This window comes from Protopterus annectens, chromosome 7.part1, assembly GCF_019279795.1.
Source record: "Protopterus annectens isolate FY-2018-M chromosome 7.part1, PAN1.0, whole genome shotgun sequence".
Classification (NCBI taxonomy): domain Eukaryota; kingdom Metazoa; phylum Chordata; order Ceratodontiformes; family Protopteridae; genus Protopterus; species Protopterus annectens.
In genome coordinates, this window is record NC_056740.1 from 472,284,562 (window position 1) to 472,301,351 (window position 16,790).

The 16,790-nt window shown below is 39.8% G+C and overlaps 1 protein-coding gene across 1 annotated transcript; it reads right to left on the reverse strand.

Annotated features, from left to right (window-relative positions):
• Positions 1-823: 823 nt before the first annotated feature.
• Positions 824-15,359, reverse strand: LOC122807601 (repetin-like). Its single transcript, XM_044078512.1, has 2 exons — positions 15,227-15,359; positions 824-3,189 (listed from the first exon to the last, which is right to left on the reverse strand). The coding sequence occupies exons 1-2, from the start codon at positions 15,357-15,359 to the stop codon at positions 824-826; spliced, it is 2,499 nt and encodes an 832-aa protein (XP_043934447.1).
• Between the last annotated feature and the right edge of the window lie 1,431 nt (positions 15,360-16,790).

A 16,790-nucleotide genomic window follows, 5' to 3' on the forward strand; every position in this document is an offset into this window, starting at 1 on the left:
GGTAATATAATTTTGCTCTCTGCATGTGACCTGTCAAACATAAGTAATCTAATTTGCTGTGTCCAAAAGAGGAATCACAGCCTTCTGTGCCACTCATCAACACAATTGGTATGTGAGAAGTAATCCCTCATGAGGTTGTGTACTGATTAGAATGTCAGGGGAAAAATATTGCTGATGTTTGTTCACTCTGGTGTTATGCGTCTGTGAGCATTCCAGAATAGATGTGCCTCTAAACCACTAGCATAGGTCTCTATTAACATCTGACAGCTAAGTACAGTTTCCTGTGTACTGTTGGGAATATCCTCAAAAGACAGGAAGGCTAGGGCCAGCAGTCACTTCATCTTACATTTGTACTCGGGGAACATACCACATTTCATTTACAAGCTGTTTTTCTGCACACTGTGCCTGTTTATTTGTCCAAGATGAAATAGCCAACTTCAGAGTACTTCTCCTGGAGATATGGTTCATACTTCATTTTTAACTGACTCCTCACTTTCAAGGGTGCTACATGGGGGTTAGGGCTCGGAGCTTAGTTCAAGGATGCTACAGGTGGGGCTGGGACTCAGAGGTAAGTTGTACATTTTTCACTATGCCAATCATGCATCTGAGGATTTCTTGGTATATATCATGTTATCTGATTACCATCACTATTACTGGCATGAATGTACAGGTTTCCCTAATGTCCACCCAGTTGTGAGTCATTTACAACTTGTAACATACTCTGTTTTGCATCATAAAAGCCCCAATCATCATCTGTTTGGCTGCTACAGCCAGGTCCTGTAAACGTTCCTCCATTGTCAGGACTATGTAGGTGGATCTTTCCTTATCCAGTGTCATGCACTTGATTAGAAAGGCTCCATCCTGTAATGGCATGCTGCTGAGTGTATTCAGTCTCATAATGGTCATGTGACTGCTGCTGAGTGTATTCAGTCTCATAATGGTCATGTGACTGCTGCTGAGTGTATTCAGTCTCATAATGGTCATGTGACTGCTGCTGAGTGTATTCAGTCTCATAATGGTCATGTGACTGCTGCTGAGTGTATTCAGTCTCATAATGGTCATGTGACTGCTGCTGAGTGTATTCAGTCTCATAATGGTCATGTGACTGCTGCTGAGTGTATTCAGTCTCATAATGGTCATGTGACTGCTGCTGAGTGTATTCAGTCTCATAATGGTCATGTGACTGCTGCTGAGTGTATTCAGTCTCATAATGGTCATGTGACTGCTGCTGAGTGTATTCAGTCTCATAATGGTCATGTGACTGCTGCTGAGTGTATTCAGTCTCATAATGGTCATGTGACTGCTGCTGAGTGTATTCAGTCTCATAATGGCCATGTGACTGCTGCTGAGTGTATTCAGTCTCATAATGGTCATGTGACTGCTGCTGAGTGTATTCAGTCTCATAATGGCCATGTGACTGCTGCTGAGTGTATTCAGTCTCATAATGGTCATGTGACTGCTGCTGAGTGTATTCAGTCTCATAATGGTCATGTGACTGCTGCTGAGTGTATTCAGTCTCATAATGGTCATGTGACTGCTGCTGAGTGTATTCAGTCTCATAATGGTCATGTGACTGCTGCTGAGTGTATTCAGTCTCATAATGGCCATGTGACTGCTGCTGAGTGTATTCAGTCTCATAATGGTCATGTGACTGCTGCTGAGTGTATTCAGTCTCATAATGGCCATGTGACTGCTGCTGAGTGTATTCAGTCTCATAATGGCCATGTGACTGCTGCTGATTGTATTCAGTCTCATAATGGCCATGTGACTGCTGCTGAGTGTATTCAGTCTCATAATGGTCATGTGACTGCTGCTGAGTGTATTCAGTCTCATAATGGTCATGTGACTGCTGCTGAGTGTATTCAGTCTCATAATGGTCATGTGACTGCTGCTGAGTGTATTCAGTCTCATAATGGTCATGTGACTGCTGCTGAGTGTATTCAGTCTCATAATGGTCATGTGACTGCTGCTGAGTGTATTCAGTCTCATAATGGTCATGTGACTGCTGCTGAGTGTATTCAGTCTCATAATGGTCATGTGACTGCTGCTGAGTGTATTCAGTCTCATAATGGTCATGTGACTGCTGCTGAGTGTATTCAGTCTCATAATGGCCATGTGACTGCTGCTGAGTGTATTCAGTCTCATAATGGCCATGTGACTGCTGCTGAGTGTATTCAGTCTCATAATGGCCATGTGACTGCTGCTGAGTGTATTCAGTCTCATAATGGCCATGTGACTGCTGCTGAGTGTATTCAGTCTCATAATGGTCATGTGACTGCTGCTGAGTGTATTCAGTCTCATAATGGTCATGTGACTGCTGCTGAGTGTATTCAGTCTCATAATGGTCATGTGACTGCTGCTGAGTGTATTCAGTCTCATAATGGCCATGTGACTGCTGCTGAGTGTATTCAGTCTCATAATGGTCATGTGACTGCTGCTGAGTGTATTCAGTCTCATAATGGCCATGTGACTGCTGCTGAGTGTATTCAGTCTCATAATGGCCATGTGACTGCTGCTGATTGTATTCAGTCTCATAATGGTCATGTGACTGCTGCTGAGTGTATTCAGTCTCATAATGGTCATGTGACTGCTGCTGAGTGTATTCAGTCTCATAATGGTCATGTGACTGCTGCTGAGTGTATTCAGTCTCATAATGGTCATGTGACTGCTGCTGAGTGTATTCAGTCTCATAATGGTCATGTGACTGCTGCTGAGTGTATTCAGTCTCATAATGGTCATGTGACTGCTGCTGAGTGTATTCAGTCTCATAATGGTCATGTGACTGCTGCTGAGTGTATTCAGTCTCATAATGGTCATGTGACTGCTGCTGAGTGTATTCAGTCTCATAATGGTCATGTGACTGCTGCTGAGTGTATTCAGTCTCATAATGGTCATGTGACTGCTGCTGAGTGTATTCAGTCTCATAATGGTCATGTGACTGCTGCTGAGTGTATTCAGTCTCATAATGGTCATGTGACTGCTGCTGAGTGTATTCAGTCTCATAATGGTCATGTGACTGCTGCTGATTGTATTCAGTCTCATAATGGTCATGTGACTGCTGCTGAGTGTATTCAGTCTCATAATGGTCATGTGACTGCTGCTGATTGTATTCAGTCTCATAATGGTCATGTGACTGCTGCTGATTGTATTCAGTCTCATAATGGTCATGTGACTGGTAACCATTCTTTCCTCTTTCATAGACATATCATTGAGTAATCTCAGTAACATCTGTAGTTGTAGTCGATCTTCAGTAGTTGTGCCAACTTTGCATCTTTGTATGAGGACCTTAGGTGTGTTCCTGGATGTGCTTGTCTTCCCCTATAGCCGTGCCATAAACTTTGACCTCTCTACTTCGCCTACACAGAGGATATGATGGTGCTCAGTGAATTTCTTCAGCTCGATACCATCAGCAGTCATCTGCATGATAGCTATTCCTCTGCATGCTGCATGCGGCACAAATGGGTCTTGTTTTTTGCTGCAATCTGCTGCAGTAGTACCAGCCTTTTGTGTGCAGCACCGCTTTACCTCTCCTAGATGACACTGCCTCATATACTATTTCTGTGGAGCCTAGTATATAGCCTATCATATATATATGATTATAACCAGTTCTAACAAAATCACTAACAGTCAATTCACTATCTACTCCACAAATGCTACTCCAATTGCTCCAGTGGCACAGGCTAAGCTATTGGGAATAACCATAGACTCCCACCTAAAATTTGATAGTCATCTCAACTTAACTATTAAAAAGTACATGCCAAACTGGGGTCACTCTACCGTATCAAACCATTTCTTACCAACAACACAAGATCAGCCATTGAAGAATAAACCACACCGAGAAACTGAGTAAGACCTTACTCAGTTTCTTGGTGTGGTTTATTCTTCATTTCTGTTTTTATACAAGATCAGCCATTGCTCACTCCCAACTTCTATCCACCCTACTCTATGCATCTCCCATTCTGACTAATCTCAACAAAATTGAACTAAGCAAAATGGAAGCTTGCTATAACAGAATTGCCCGCTATGCTGCAAATTGCTCATATAGAGCTCATCACTGTACTGCTTTGAGACAGCTCCACTGGCTTGAACTGCCCAACCTCCTAACCTACAATCAGCTCTGCCTCTGTCATTTGATCTATTACCTCCCCAATAAGTGTCCTGCCCTCAAAAACCTAGTACAACATCACTCAGCCAAAAGGCCTCTTAGATCATCAAGCAAACTACTACTAGAAGTCACCAACAGCTACAATAGCTTTGGGGATGCATTATATAGTAGTTCAGTGGCTAAAAAATGGAACTCTATCCCCACTAGCATTCAAAACACATCATCCAAAGCCTCCTTTAAAGACCTCATCAGGCAACATCTCAAGCAAAGTTGGCAGTGCCATGATTGCTCCCCAGGCTAGTGAAAGGAGATAACGTATACATACTAAATCTAGAGTACTTGATAACAGTTTTCAATCTTACTCACAAACACTGGCTAATCTACAATGTATGTACTGTACCTGTGTACTATGCATGTATTCTACCTATGTTTCAAATTTCAGCTGTACACCACAAATCTATTAATTACCTTTATTTTTTAAATTAATATTTTTTTGTTTGTTCTCTCCACTGTAACTGTTTATGTGCCACATGCCACTGTAAAAACATGTCTCTTGTAATTTGTGTGTATACTGATCATGTCTAAATAACTAAATGTGTCTGTAATTTTTCTTTGTGGAGCTTTTCTCTCCAGGCCTCTGTTGAAAAAGGGCCTTTTTGGCTCAGTCAGACACAAATGTAAAATAAATAGTAAGCAGTCTTCTACCTGGTCTATCTCTGATTCTTTTCACTTCTGATCTCTAGACATTTTTGCCCTGTTTACAGTCTCTTTCTGGTACATGGCCCCTTTAAGAGTCTGCTCAATTCTGATTGGCTGAAGCAGCTATACCCCTTTTCATTCACTGATGATTGCTACTGTATTCTCGGATACCAATTAGTATTTCTGCATTATGAGGCAGTACACTTTAAATTTCAGCACCCAGCACTTTTCTCAGACTGCACAGAGACAAAATGGCACCTGGCAAAATGCAGGAAACTCACACTAAATTCAGTGTACACAGTAATTTCAAAAGTCACCTAAATGATGTGTACTACATTTGTTTTTTCTTTGCAGGAATATGTTCAGCATGATCTTGTGATATATTTATGGTATATGTTAACAAAAGCATGTGCCTGTTTTATTATTTGTTTGTCTTTGCATTTCTATTCATTTGTTTTATATTTTTCCTTTTATCCCATTTTAAGCAATACTGTTGCCTTCATTCATAGGCATGTTGTTGTAACCATTTTATTGTTTTTTTTCCTTTCTTTTTTTACCAGATTAATGTTTGTTTTTTGCAAATATAAAATAAAACCAAGATTCAGAAATTTTACTGCAGGAATTAAGCCCATTTGACTGCTTTCGATAACCATTTCCAATGCTTAGTCAGGCCTTCCAAAGTACTTAGATCAAAGATGTACAACACCAAAGTGGGCTGTCCTACTGATCTATTTCAAATGCTAATTAGGCATTATGAGAGATCTGCATGTACTAATGAGTCATGCTGTCCCCCCTGAAAATGCCTGTATGAGTGGTGTCAAGTGAGTGATGGTGTATGTTTGTATGTGTGTGTGTGTGTGTGTGTGTGTGTGTGTGTGTGTGTGTGTGTGTGTGTGTGTGTGTGTGTGTGTGTGTGTGTGTGTTGTGTGTCTCTGGCTGGGAAGTTGCATTAGATGGGTTAGTTAGGGAATAGGTAGGGTAACTGTGTGGTGTGTGTGTGTGTGTGTGTGTGTGTGTGTGTGTGTGTGTGTGTGTGTGTGTGTGTGTGTGTGTGTGTGTTTGTGTGTGTCAGTGCGAGCATGCACACATGTGTCTGTGTGATTGGTGATATCTTTGAGTGTGAGTGGATGTAATGGGGGCAGGGCTGGACACCAGAAAAATATTATAAATATTACTTGAAATCACCTTAAAAGTTATTAGAACAAAAGGTTGTTCAGTAAGAAACTCCAATATCTGAAAGTAAGGGTTTGGCAGAAGGGACAGGGTAGTATGAGTCAAATATATGGGTGCTTGGTGATAGTGGGGGCAAATGAGAGTATGCAGACGTATCCATGCCTATGTGTGTATGTGTGGGAGGGGTGACTCATTGAGGAGAGGTGCCCATGCTAAAGTGACACATCAGCCACCAGCAGAGATTACCGCAATGGCAGCAGAAAAAGGCTTGTTAGCTCTTGCACCAATCACCAAGCAATTCAAAGACATGCAACTTATCTGATGATGAGGTCATTCCTCATTGTGGCTAAATATCTGAATCATTGGTTTCAATCATACTTAAAGGTACTTTGTACTGCAACCTTACCATTCCTGTCCATAAACATTTACTGTTCATGTGGATTTCCTGTTTCGTAGTCATTATTATTGTTTTTAATGTTCTCACATAATTTTATATTGTTTTATGTTTTTTTATGGTACAGATAGCATTTAGCAGATAGCCATAGAAAATGCTTGGTGATGAGCCAAGATGGAATATTAAAGGGATTAGCACTTTGGAGGAAAGCTTTGTGCTTATTAGTATGTATTTATAATTAGTAGCTGTTGTGTTAAGGAGAGTTTTATACCTCAAGTTAATAGTATGAGAAGGCAGGGCTACCTGTCAGAAGGATTTATGGGTTAGACATACCCTGGCCATTTTTTTGTCTGTGCAGTTTAAAAGAATTCAGAATAATGATAAGTTTACAGAGGAAATTGGCAGCTGCTGTGCGCTGTGAGTTGTCACTTTCACGTTCTGTAATCAAACTCTAATGTCAGGATGTGAAGCTTAGAAGAGAACAACAGTTCAGAATGACTAAAAACACATTTAAATGAAACAAGCAGGGATTCTTTTATATATACTCAAGATTGCTTATAATACCCAAATTAATAAGAAGAGTAAACATCTTATTAATAATATGCAAATGCACAAGTAATGAAATAGCTAATATGTAAGATTAATAAAAGAGTAAATATCAGTAAGTTAAGAAATATATACACATACCATAATCTCTAAAGGAGAGCTGGTGATTTAATTGCTCTGTCATGGGAGATTTTTGAAATATAAGATATAAAAAATAAGGCAGAATATTAGTGGGAAAATAAGACAAAAATATAATTAAATAACAAACGGATTAAAAGAAAGATATGTATTACATATACGTGCATATCACAGACATGTGAATGTACAAGATCTCATAAAATTTACATAGAAACTCATATAAAATATTTGAAAATAATCTGAAATTTGAAGCTTGATTATGTGAACTTTGAAGCTTTTTTTAGCATATTGTGTGTGATTAGATTCACTAAGACTACCTGAAATAACTCATTTCATAAGACAGAACTGAAATTTGAGTGTTAAATCAGTACATCCATTTTGATCAAAAATAGATGTTCAGTATGTTTGAACCCGGGAAGGCAAAATGGGATTTGAATTAAGCACATTGTAACTTTTGAATACAGTTTAGACAGCAAATTTATTTTTTACTCCATAGAAATAGCAAGACGTTCTCTTTGACCTTAATAATATACATATTTTTATGATGTAGATTAATACATTAACAGGACATGCTGGAGAGACAGATATGTCTCCCAGAGATTGTCACTCCTCTGGAACAAACTCCAAATTCATGTAAAACATAGCTCCTCAATGACCCTATTTAGGTGTAACTTAGACAACTGGATGGGAAACTGTAAATTTATCCCGGGGTTGTCACCCTGATAAGAGCAGTTGGTGCTAATCACAGACTTGCACTGCAAATATGGAACATACAATGTGGCATTTCAGTCCATTACTTTAATTATGAGGTTGATACAGATAAATAAATGACGCAAGACACCAAGGTTTAGACTTAAACACTTACTTTTATTAAACTAGAGAAACCAATTAACTAATCAATTATCAGATCAACTGATTAACAAAATATAAATCATGTACTCACAAGCATATGCATCAATAAAATCATCTTTGTCACTGATAGTGGGACTCCAGTCCTATTCAGTACAGCTATCTGCTCAGTCAAGAGAAGGTCGACACTGGCAAAATGGCTGTATGCTCAGTTCAGGCTAATGCTTCTTTAGTGATATCCAGATGATGGGTTCCATTCCAGTATTAGCTTTTGAGCATTTTATAGTCTTGAATAAACAACAGGGTCAAGAGGTTCATCTAATGACATACAGATCATGAGCTGATGAAATATTTTAGAAAATTAAACAAGATTTGTAATGTCTGTTTTACTTTGATGTTTCCACACATTACTTCCCCTTCCAGAGAAGAGTTAGCCCACAAATGTGTGATACAGGAGCATCCTACCATAGTCACCACTGTCTCTCACTTGGAGAACTGGACTGGCTTGTATTCCCTCACCTACTTCAATGGTATCAACTTACACTTGCCCACAAACTAGTAAACCATCCACTAAATATCCCATCCCTCCCGAATCTACTCCAACCCTATTGCACCACCAGACCACTAAGATCCAGCAACAAAAATCACTTGCAGATCACTAAAGCCAATAACTGTGCTGGTGAAGCACTATTCTCTTGCACCATAGCCAAATTATGGAACTCCCTCCCACCCACAATTACCTCCGTACCATCATGCACCCACTTCAAAACTTTATTAAAAGCGCACCTAAAAACATGCTGGCTATGCCCTTGCAACTCCCACTCTAATATCACCTACCCCATCCAACCACTACCTTTCTTTCTACCCCACTAACTACCTTGATTATAGCAAGCTCAGATGCTCATAAGCCTACTACTTATTATACAGCAGGAACTTCTTATTGTAACAATTGTTAATGTCTGTTATGTACTTCGCAGATAAAGATTCTAGTTGTCTACTGATGTCCTATGTTCTTCATCTGTAACTATGTTTGTAATTAATTGCTATGTTAATCAATATGTTAATCGCGATGTAAATCCAATGTAACCACTGTCTGTATATTTTAACTGTGGAGCTTTTCTCCCCAGTCCTCCGCTGAAAATGGACCTACGTCCAGTCAGACACTCCTGGTGAACAAATGTAAATAAATAAATAAATACATAAATAAATATTGTTCCCCCTGAAACCCCCCATGTTCTGGTAAACATCTTTTAAGCTGGTAAACAATGCATAGGTCAAGAAAAGTTCATTTACCAGTATTCAGTGAGCAAGGCTTGCCCTTTAAGCATGTTTCTATTATTTCAATATTTAACAATATTCATGAATCAAACAGATATGGAGATATTCAGTAGTAAGGGGCTCAAGGCATGCTGTGTATCCCTTATAAGAGTAAAAACGGACAGTATTAATCTATACTTTCTTATAATTTTACAATAAATGCGGCATGATATTATTCAAAATAGTACAGCATTTATGTATTCAACAATAATGGATGCAAAGCAAATTAACCCAGACGGAAGCTTTAGGCGACCACATAAAAATATCATACCAGTGCAAGGCTGTTATTTCCTGAATCCCATTTGCAATTTTTGCAGTGGTACCTTTGTCATTAATCATTTTTATCACTGTCTGACGAGCATCATATAATGTCTTATTCAATAGTTGCAACACTATTTGTCCCTCCTGTTTAATTTGTTGAAAATCCGTATGGACTAGAGATGGCCACCTAAAAGTGTGTAATGGTTCTATGCTAGCATTAAAGGTGCTATCCATCCATTTAGTCAGTCTAATAAGTTCTCCAGTACAAAAGTCACTGATTGCATGAATATTACTCTTACAGTGCACCCCACCTTTAGTAATGATACCATCACTCCATGCTACTCTACCGGAGGATCTCACACAAACTGTGCTATTCTTCAGCTGAGAAATATTTGTTACATTTACTACATATGTATGCCAAATACATTCTCCAGTTCCATTATGTAAGCATGGGTGAGGCCTTCTTTTCACCATCATGTATACCCACCCCTGGGACCAATTTCCGCAACCTGCCAAATCAATAGGTACATCATTATAATTAATGGAGGTAGATTCAATTTGAGGTACCCACCAATTATCACCAAATTGTAAAGGCAAGGCAAAAAAGGGACAGACTTGCTTTGTTCATTTTTTAGTAGTAAGATAGTCAAAAATGAATGTGCAGGAACTATTTTCACATGAAAACCTACAGGCTTTAACCAGTGATGTAACTGTAATTCTTTCTGCCAATGAGCTGCTTTCTTGGCTCCCCAGATCTGGGTAAATTGCAAATACTGTTGATTAACAGCTAACTGGGTTTGATTTATTTCCTTTGTAAGGCTATTTAAAATTTGCTCTGTGTCTACATTAGCATAATCAATCCACTTTCACTTTACAGTTTGTGTTAAAAAAATATATCTACAGTGCATTGGCCCAGTTCAGGATTGTGATCAGCTAATAGTCTGAAGGCCATATTCAGATCATCACCTAGACAGCTTAGTTTATTACATAAGGTGTCAATATCTATACTATTCAAAAATCCAGTTCCTGTTCCAAGCGTAGTTCCTATTATGCCTGTAACATCACCTTTACTTTAGGTTAATAGGTTAGGACTAAGCTAACTGCCCTTGTGAGCCATTTTAAGCCTAGCCAATTATCCCTTGTGAGACTCGAACCCCACACTGTGTGTTTGTAAGGCAAATACCTTAACCATTAGGCCACCCTCCCAACCTTTGTTTTATATTTATAACATTTGTATGTTATATGCAATAAATTAATCATCCATAAATCTGCAAATTTACACTGTGAGTATCTAGTAGTGATATCCACTGCTGTCATATTAATTATCATTTTAATACATTGCATGACTCTAGCACTACTTACTGTTTTACATCCCCTTGTATATCTTACCATGTGTTCAGAACCATCAAACACAGTTGTCCGTGGCATATATTTCCAGACTTGTAGAAGGGGTATCCAAGTATCGCTCTCTGGAATTCAGCTACACAAGAGGAATCTAGACGGGATTCAGCCAGTGGAAATTCTGATCCATTTAATCTTTGGTACAAGAGCCGCAAAGGATTAGGGACATACCTTTCTTGATGTCTGTCACAATTTAGCCTACAAACAGCTGTGATGTTTTCTGTTTCTGTGATGCTCCACGTCAGTGCAAATTTAGGAGTTATTGCATATAGACTGTCACCCAACTTCCAGTAGTAGTTGCAGTCCGCTGTTAGATTAGCGACATATTCATCTTCAAATAAACGAATAGGATCAGTACAGTCATATGGCCCCTCTAGGAGTCATCATTGGAAAAGATTGGTATCTTTCCAGACAGTGACAATAATCTATGGAGAGGAAAGTACAATGTTTGTTTAGCAGAATCAAGCAATACCAAAACAGTATCACCAGGTCCATCACAAATCACATTTCCATGCTCATTTGGCTGGTGGGGTGTGGTTACCACCACTTACATTCCCAGTCACCTGCTTGAGTTAACATCACAATCTTGTAACAAAATAATAGCATCTTGATGTATGCAGATTTCTACTAGAGACTGCCCCTTTTGAATTATGTATGTTTTGCTAAGTTAATAACCTTCACTGCCACTTCTTGTTATGGCTCCCATAAAGTGAAAACTTCCCAGGTTTCTCCTAACAATCCTTTCTGCCCCCAGTGCCAACTTTCTGGGAGAAAAAGTTTCCTGCTTGTCCCAGCTAGTATAGAATCTTAAGCTGGTACTCTTTGTTCAGTCAATGCACACAGCCAGGACCAGGTATGATCAGCATTTGTTAGCATAGGATATATAGCATTTTAATTTAGTTTCTCTAACTTTATAATGCAACAGTTTGACTGGATGTCATTCATATGCATTTGTAAAGGGGTACCTTGATGCTTCTGAGGTTTGTTATTTAATTGACTTACAGCTAATTCTAATACTTTTGCCCAGCCTCGCAATATTCCATCATTTGTATTCTTTCAGATCTGCTCCTTAAGAAGACCATTTTATCTCTCAATTAAACCAGCAGCTTGGGGATGATATGGTCTATGCAACACCCATCAAATTCCATTTTGTTTCACCCACTCTTGGACTTTGGTACCGGTAAAGTGACTACCTTGATCGGTTTGAATTTCAGCAGGAGTTCCATATGTTACAATTTACTCAATCCTTTCAATACTGCTTGTTGATTTGCTTTTTTGCATGAGGAAACCTTTACTAACCCCGAGCTATGTGTCCACCATAGTCAGGCAATATTCTTGGTTTTGATCCAATGGCAAAGGACCAATAAAATCAACTTGCCAAATTGGTGCTGGGCGACTATCTCTATGAATGTGTCCACACGCTTCTGCCTGTAATTGTTTCTATTGCTCTAGCAGATTTCACATTGTTTTATAACATCTGTAGTTACATCTTTGTTCAATTGCATACCATGTCTACATGCCTATTCTATTGTGGCATCTATTCCCAAATGTCCGCTCCGAATATGGGCCCATCTAGCCATGCCAACATCCTCAACTCTTTCTTCAGAAATGCATACTGCTGCCATTTTATCTACTAGCCAATTATGTCTTCTTTCATTAGTCACAAGAGATGTGTGAGCATCTACATGTCCAACACTGATTTTGCATTGCTCTGCTTTTTCACAGGTCTACAAAGGTCTATCATCGATTTGCTACTTATGTTGCTTATGTTGCTGCCAGGCAGGTAGCCAGGTTGTCAGTCCCTTATAAACTGCCCAGCTATCAGTATAGATGTATGCTTCATCTACAGGTGATAGGCTATCATTAACTAAGGCAACAGCTCATAATTCAGTCGGATTACTTGAACCAGCTGTACCTTCATCATGTGGACAGTAAGCTACTGCAGTCCAGGTTCTGCCATTTGACCCAAGTTTGGCCAAACCATCAGTAAACCATGCATGTTTTTGTCTCTCTGCATCCAAACTATCAAATGGCAGTGCCTCAGTGATTGGTGATTCTGGTAGTTCATGTTACTGTTGCTCTGTTGTATCTGTATCATCCAGAATCACCAAGCCAGCCAGTTGTTGTTGTACCTGAGACACTCCAGGCACGATACTGGCCCGCTCTTGCAGATACCACTTCCATTTCTGTACTGTTGAAAATTGTGCTATCAATATTTTCGACAAAGTATTATCTCGTAAGCACCCCTGGATAGGGTAGTCACTTTTTTACAGTCGCTGTTTGTTGTTTCATTATCCCTTCGACATGAATCAGCGCTGTATATACTGCTAGTACGTGTTGTTCGACGGGACTATATCTGACTTGTGCTCCAGTCAGGGATTTAGACCATAACCCCAATGGTCTCTTCTTCCCCATGTCACCTTTTTGCCATAGCCCCCAAGACATAGCATTTTTAGCAATGGTCTCTTCTAAAATAAAGGGTTGCTACAGGTTAACTGGACCCAGTCTCACACTTTGTTGTAGGGCCTTTTCTGCTTCTTCAAAAACCATCTACTTCTTAGGACTCCATTGGAAATCGCACTTTTTCCTAGATACATAATGAATAGGTCGCAGAATCAGTGCAAGATGAGGCACGGATGCTCTCCAAAAGCCCATTGCTCCTAAAAAGGCTTGTGCCTGTTGTTTCATTTTTGGAACTGCAATTTTCTCGTTACTTTTCCGGGCTGCAGTGGGAATTTCTCTTTTTGCTCCATGCCATATCATTCCAAGAAACTTTACTGATGTTCCTTATTATGTCTTCTTTTCATTTGCAGCCCACCCTCTGTTCTGAAGATGCTGTATTACTGTTTGTAGTGCAATGTCCACATCAGGCTTCTCTCCTGTGATCATGATATCATCAATGTAACGGAAAACAGTCACTCTGTCTAGTTGTAGCTTAGCTAAGTCTCTGGCCACCAACCTGTGGCACAAGGTAGGACTATACAGATATCCCTGTGGTAACACCTGGAAAGAATACTGCCTCCCTTCCCAGGTGAAAGCAAATTGGGCCCTCTTCCTTCTGCTATAGGAATGGAAAAGAAAACATTTGCTAAGTCCAAAACTGCATGATACGGCCCAGCAGATGAAGACAGAGTTCAACAATTGTGACAATATCTGGAACAGCTGCAGCTAAAGGTGTAGCCATCTTATTCAGGCCTGTATAGTTAACAGTCATCCACCATGACCCATCAGGTTTCTTAACCGGCCACACCGGGCTGTTAAATGGACTCACTGTTGGTTCGAGTATGCCAACTCAGAGTAGTCCTTGGCTTGTCTTGGCAATTTCGGTGTGCCCACCTGGAATGCGATACTGTTTGATATTTACTATTGTTTTTGATGTGGAAATATAAGCAGTTCCCACTTAGCATTGCCTCAAACCACAGCCTTGACTGTGTTGAATGAACAGTGCTGCACTCCAAATTTAAATGGTCCTACAGTGGTCTCCAAAGTCCTATATTTGAACACATCTATCCCTAAAACATATTCCAGTATGGAAGCTATCACTGCTGCAATATAAGTAGGAATGCTATCTCCAAAGGCTATCTTTACTTTTGTCTTGATGCCTAATGTTTTTGCCCCCCCCATACCCATCAGTTTCTATAGATTGTCTATGAAACATATGGGGGTTGTCTGCAAAGATAGTTATCTCTGATGCTGTATCTACCAGGGCCATTGCATGGTGTGGCCCTCCCTTCCAAAAAATAGTAAGAGGTACATAACGGTATCAGTCCGCAAGTGTATTTGCTCTTACTTACCTGTAGCTACTGGGGACCCACCTACTAATCAATTTGTCTCAATTTTTTCAGTTGGAGTCTTCCATCCCTTCTCTCCCCAATCTCTCTCATCAGTGAAATCTCCCATCTGCCACTGCTTTAACTCTTCATCAGTGGGGATGTCAGAATACAACTGATTGTACCCTACTTTCTCTTCAGTGGTACTTCTGGTAGGACTTTTGGAAGGGGGTTGCTTTTTGTCTGAGGAGTCTTATCCCTTCCTTTTTTGTTTCTGTCTCCATTTCTTATACAACTCCTCAGTGGCTATTCCATCTATCCCTGCAGCTTCTACTCCCCATTTTAGTAGGTCTAAAAACATTTGCTTTCTTGTAATTTTCTCACCAGACTTATTTTTAACTCATCTGTACTTGCTTTCCTAACTTTTTTCTGCTCTCTATCCTTAACTAATTCTGCTATTTGGTTCAGGGTAGTCATCACATATCACATCCCATATTTATTGGCTTATGCAGCCTGCTAAGGCAGCCATCAACTGCCATTTCCACCATTGTGGTGCATTCTTAATCAGCTTACGTCTCATGTTGCTTGTCATTGTCTGTGCATCTGGTCCTTTAGGAATCACCAGTGCTCCATTTTTAATTTCTAATGAATAAATGGTGGCTAGCATAGCCATGTCTGTCAACTGCTGAAGTGCCTCTGCTATCATTTCCAAGGCTTATGATCATCATCTACTGCTGTAGCATCAGGCCAACCATGCCGAAAAGGTGAGGCTAACCACACCACCAACCTATTCACCCGAGGATCATCATGGTTCACATTATTTACTATTTGCTTCAAACATGAATGAAGCACTAAACAAGAGCGCTGGTGCATTTCTTCAGCATCCAATGACCCTGCTTCTCCTTCTGTATCCCAGACTCAAAGAAACCAAGTGAAGACAGCTTCTCCAGGTCTTTGCCTGTAAGTCTGGATTACATTTAACAACTTTACTTGAGTATAACTTTGCACTTCTACCCATTGTTGTGATCCCCCTCAGTGTACTGTCCCTTTTTCTCAATAATTGGACGTGCTTCCACGGATGAAGGATTTACTAATTCAAAATCATTATCACCCTCATCAGTTGAAGGGAAGTCACCCTCCCATTCTTCAGGTTAAATTCTGGCTTACACACTAAAGCACGTACCCGAGTCCTTGAGGGCGGTTGGCGTGAGCTCTTCCCATGCCACTGCCTACTCTGTAGAATTACCTGGGTAGCTAATGTCACTAAATTAGCCTTCCAGTGTTCTGCCTCTGCTTCTACCTTAACAGCTGCCATATTTGCCTTCTCCAAGGCATCTCTATACGGTCAATGTGTTGATGTGTATGTACATCTTCCTTACATTCTTCTTCCAATGCCAAAACTTTTTCTTTTAGTTTTTCCACATCCTTGTCTAATTCTTGTATTGATTCAAAAAACAGCCATCCAGCTGCACCTACTCCTTCTTTCACCTTTTATATCTTATCTTCTAATTTCAAATTTACTAGAGCCCTTGCTAGCTCATCAGGGTCTGGCTTAGGTTTTCTTTGCAAAGGTTCTGGGGAAGGTGGATGTGAAACCTGGCTTAACACTTTAGCAAGACAATCCTACTTCCCAAAAAATGCTGGTATCATAGTACCAACATCCACTTTACCTGGGGTACCTGCTGTAAATTTTTTCTTGCCAATACCAATATCTTTCAAATGAAAAAACATTGATTGTTGGGACATTTATACTGCAAGCCTCAGAATCCTGCTGGCTACGTCAAGTTGTTTCAGTCCATTACTTTAATTCTGAGGTTGATACAGATAAAGAAATGACACAAGACACCAAGGCTTAAACGTAAACACATACTTTTATTAAATGAGCGAAACCAATTAACTAATCAATTATCAAATCACTGACTAACAAAATATAAATCATGTACTCACAAGCATATGCATCAGTAAAATCATCTTTGCCACTGTTAGGGGGACTCCAGTCCTACTCAGTGCAGCTATCTGCTCAGTCAAAACAAGGCTGAAACTGGCAAAATGGCTATATATTCAGTTCAAGCTAATGCTTCTTTTGTGATATCCGGATGATGGGTTCCGTTCCAGTATTAGATTTTGAGCATTTTAT

Excerpts from the sequence above, each read along its gene's own strand:
- LOC122807601 (XM_044078512.1), bottom strand. The coding sequence starts at position 15,359 with ATGATAGCAGAGGCACTTCAGCAGTTGACAGACATGGCTATGCTAGCC. Across the intron at positions 3,190-15,226 it reads AATGACAAGCAACATGAGAC|GAAAGAATGGTTACCAGTCA; the intron begins GTAAGCTGATTA and ends TCTATGAAAGAG.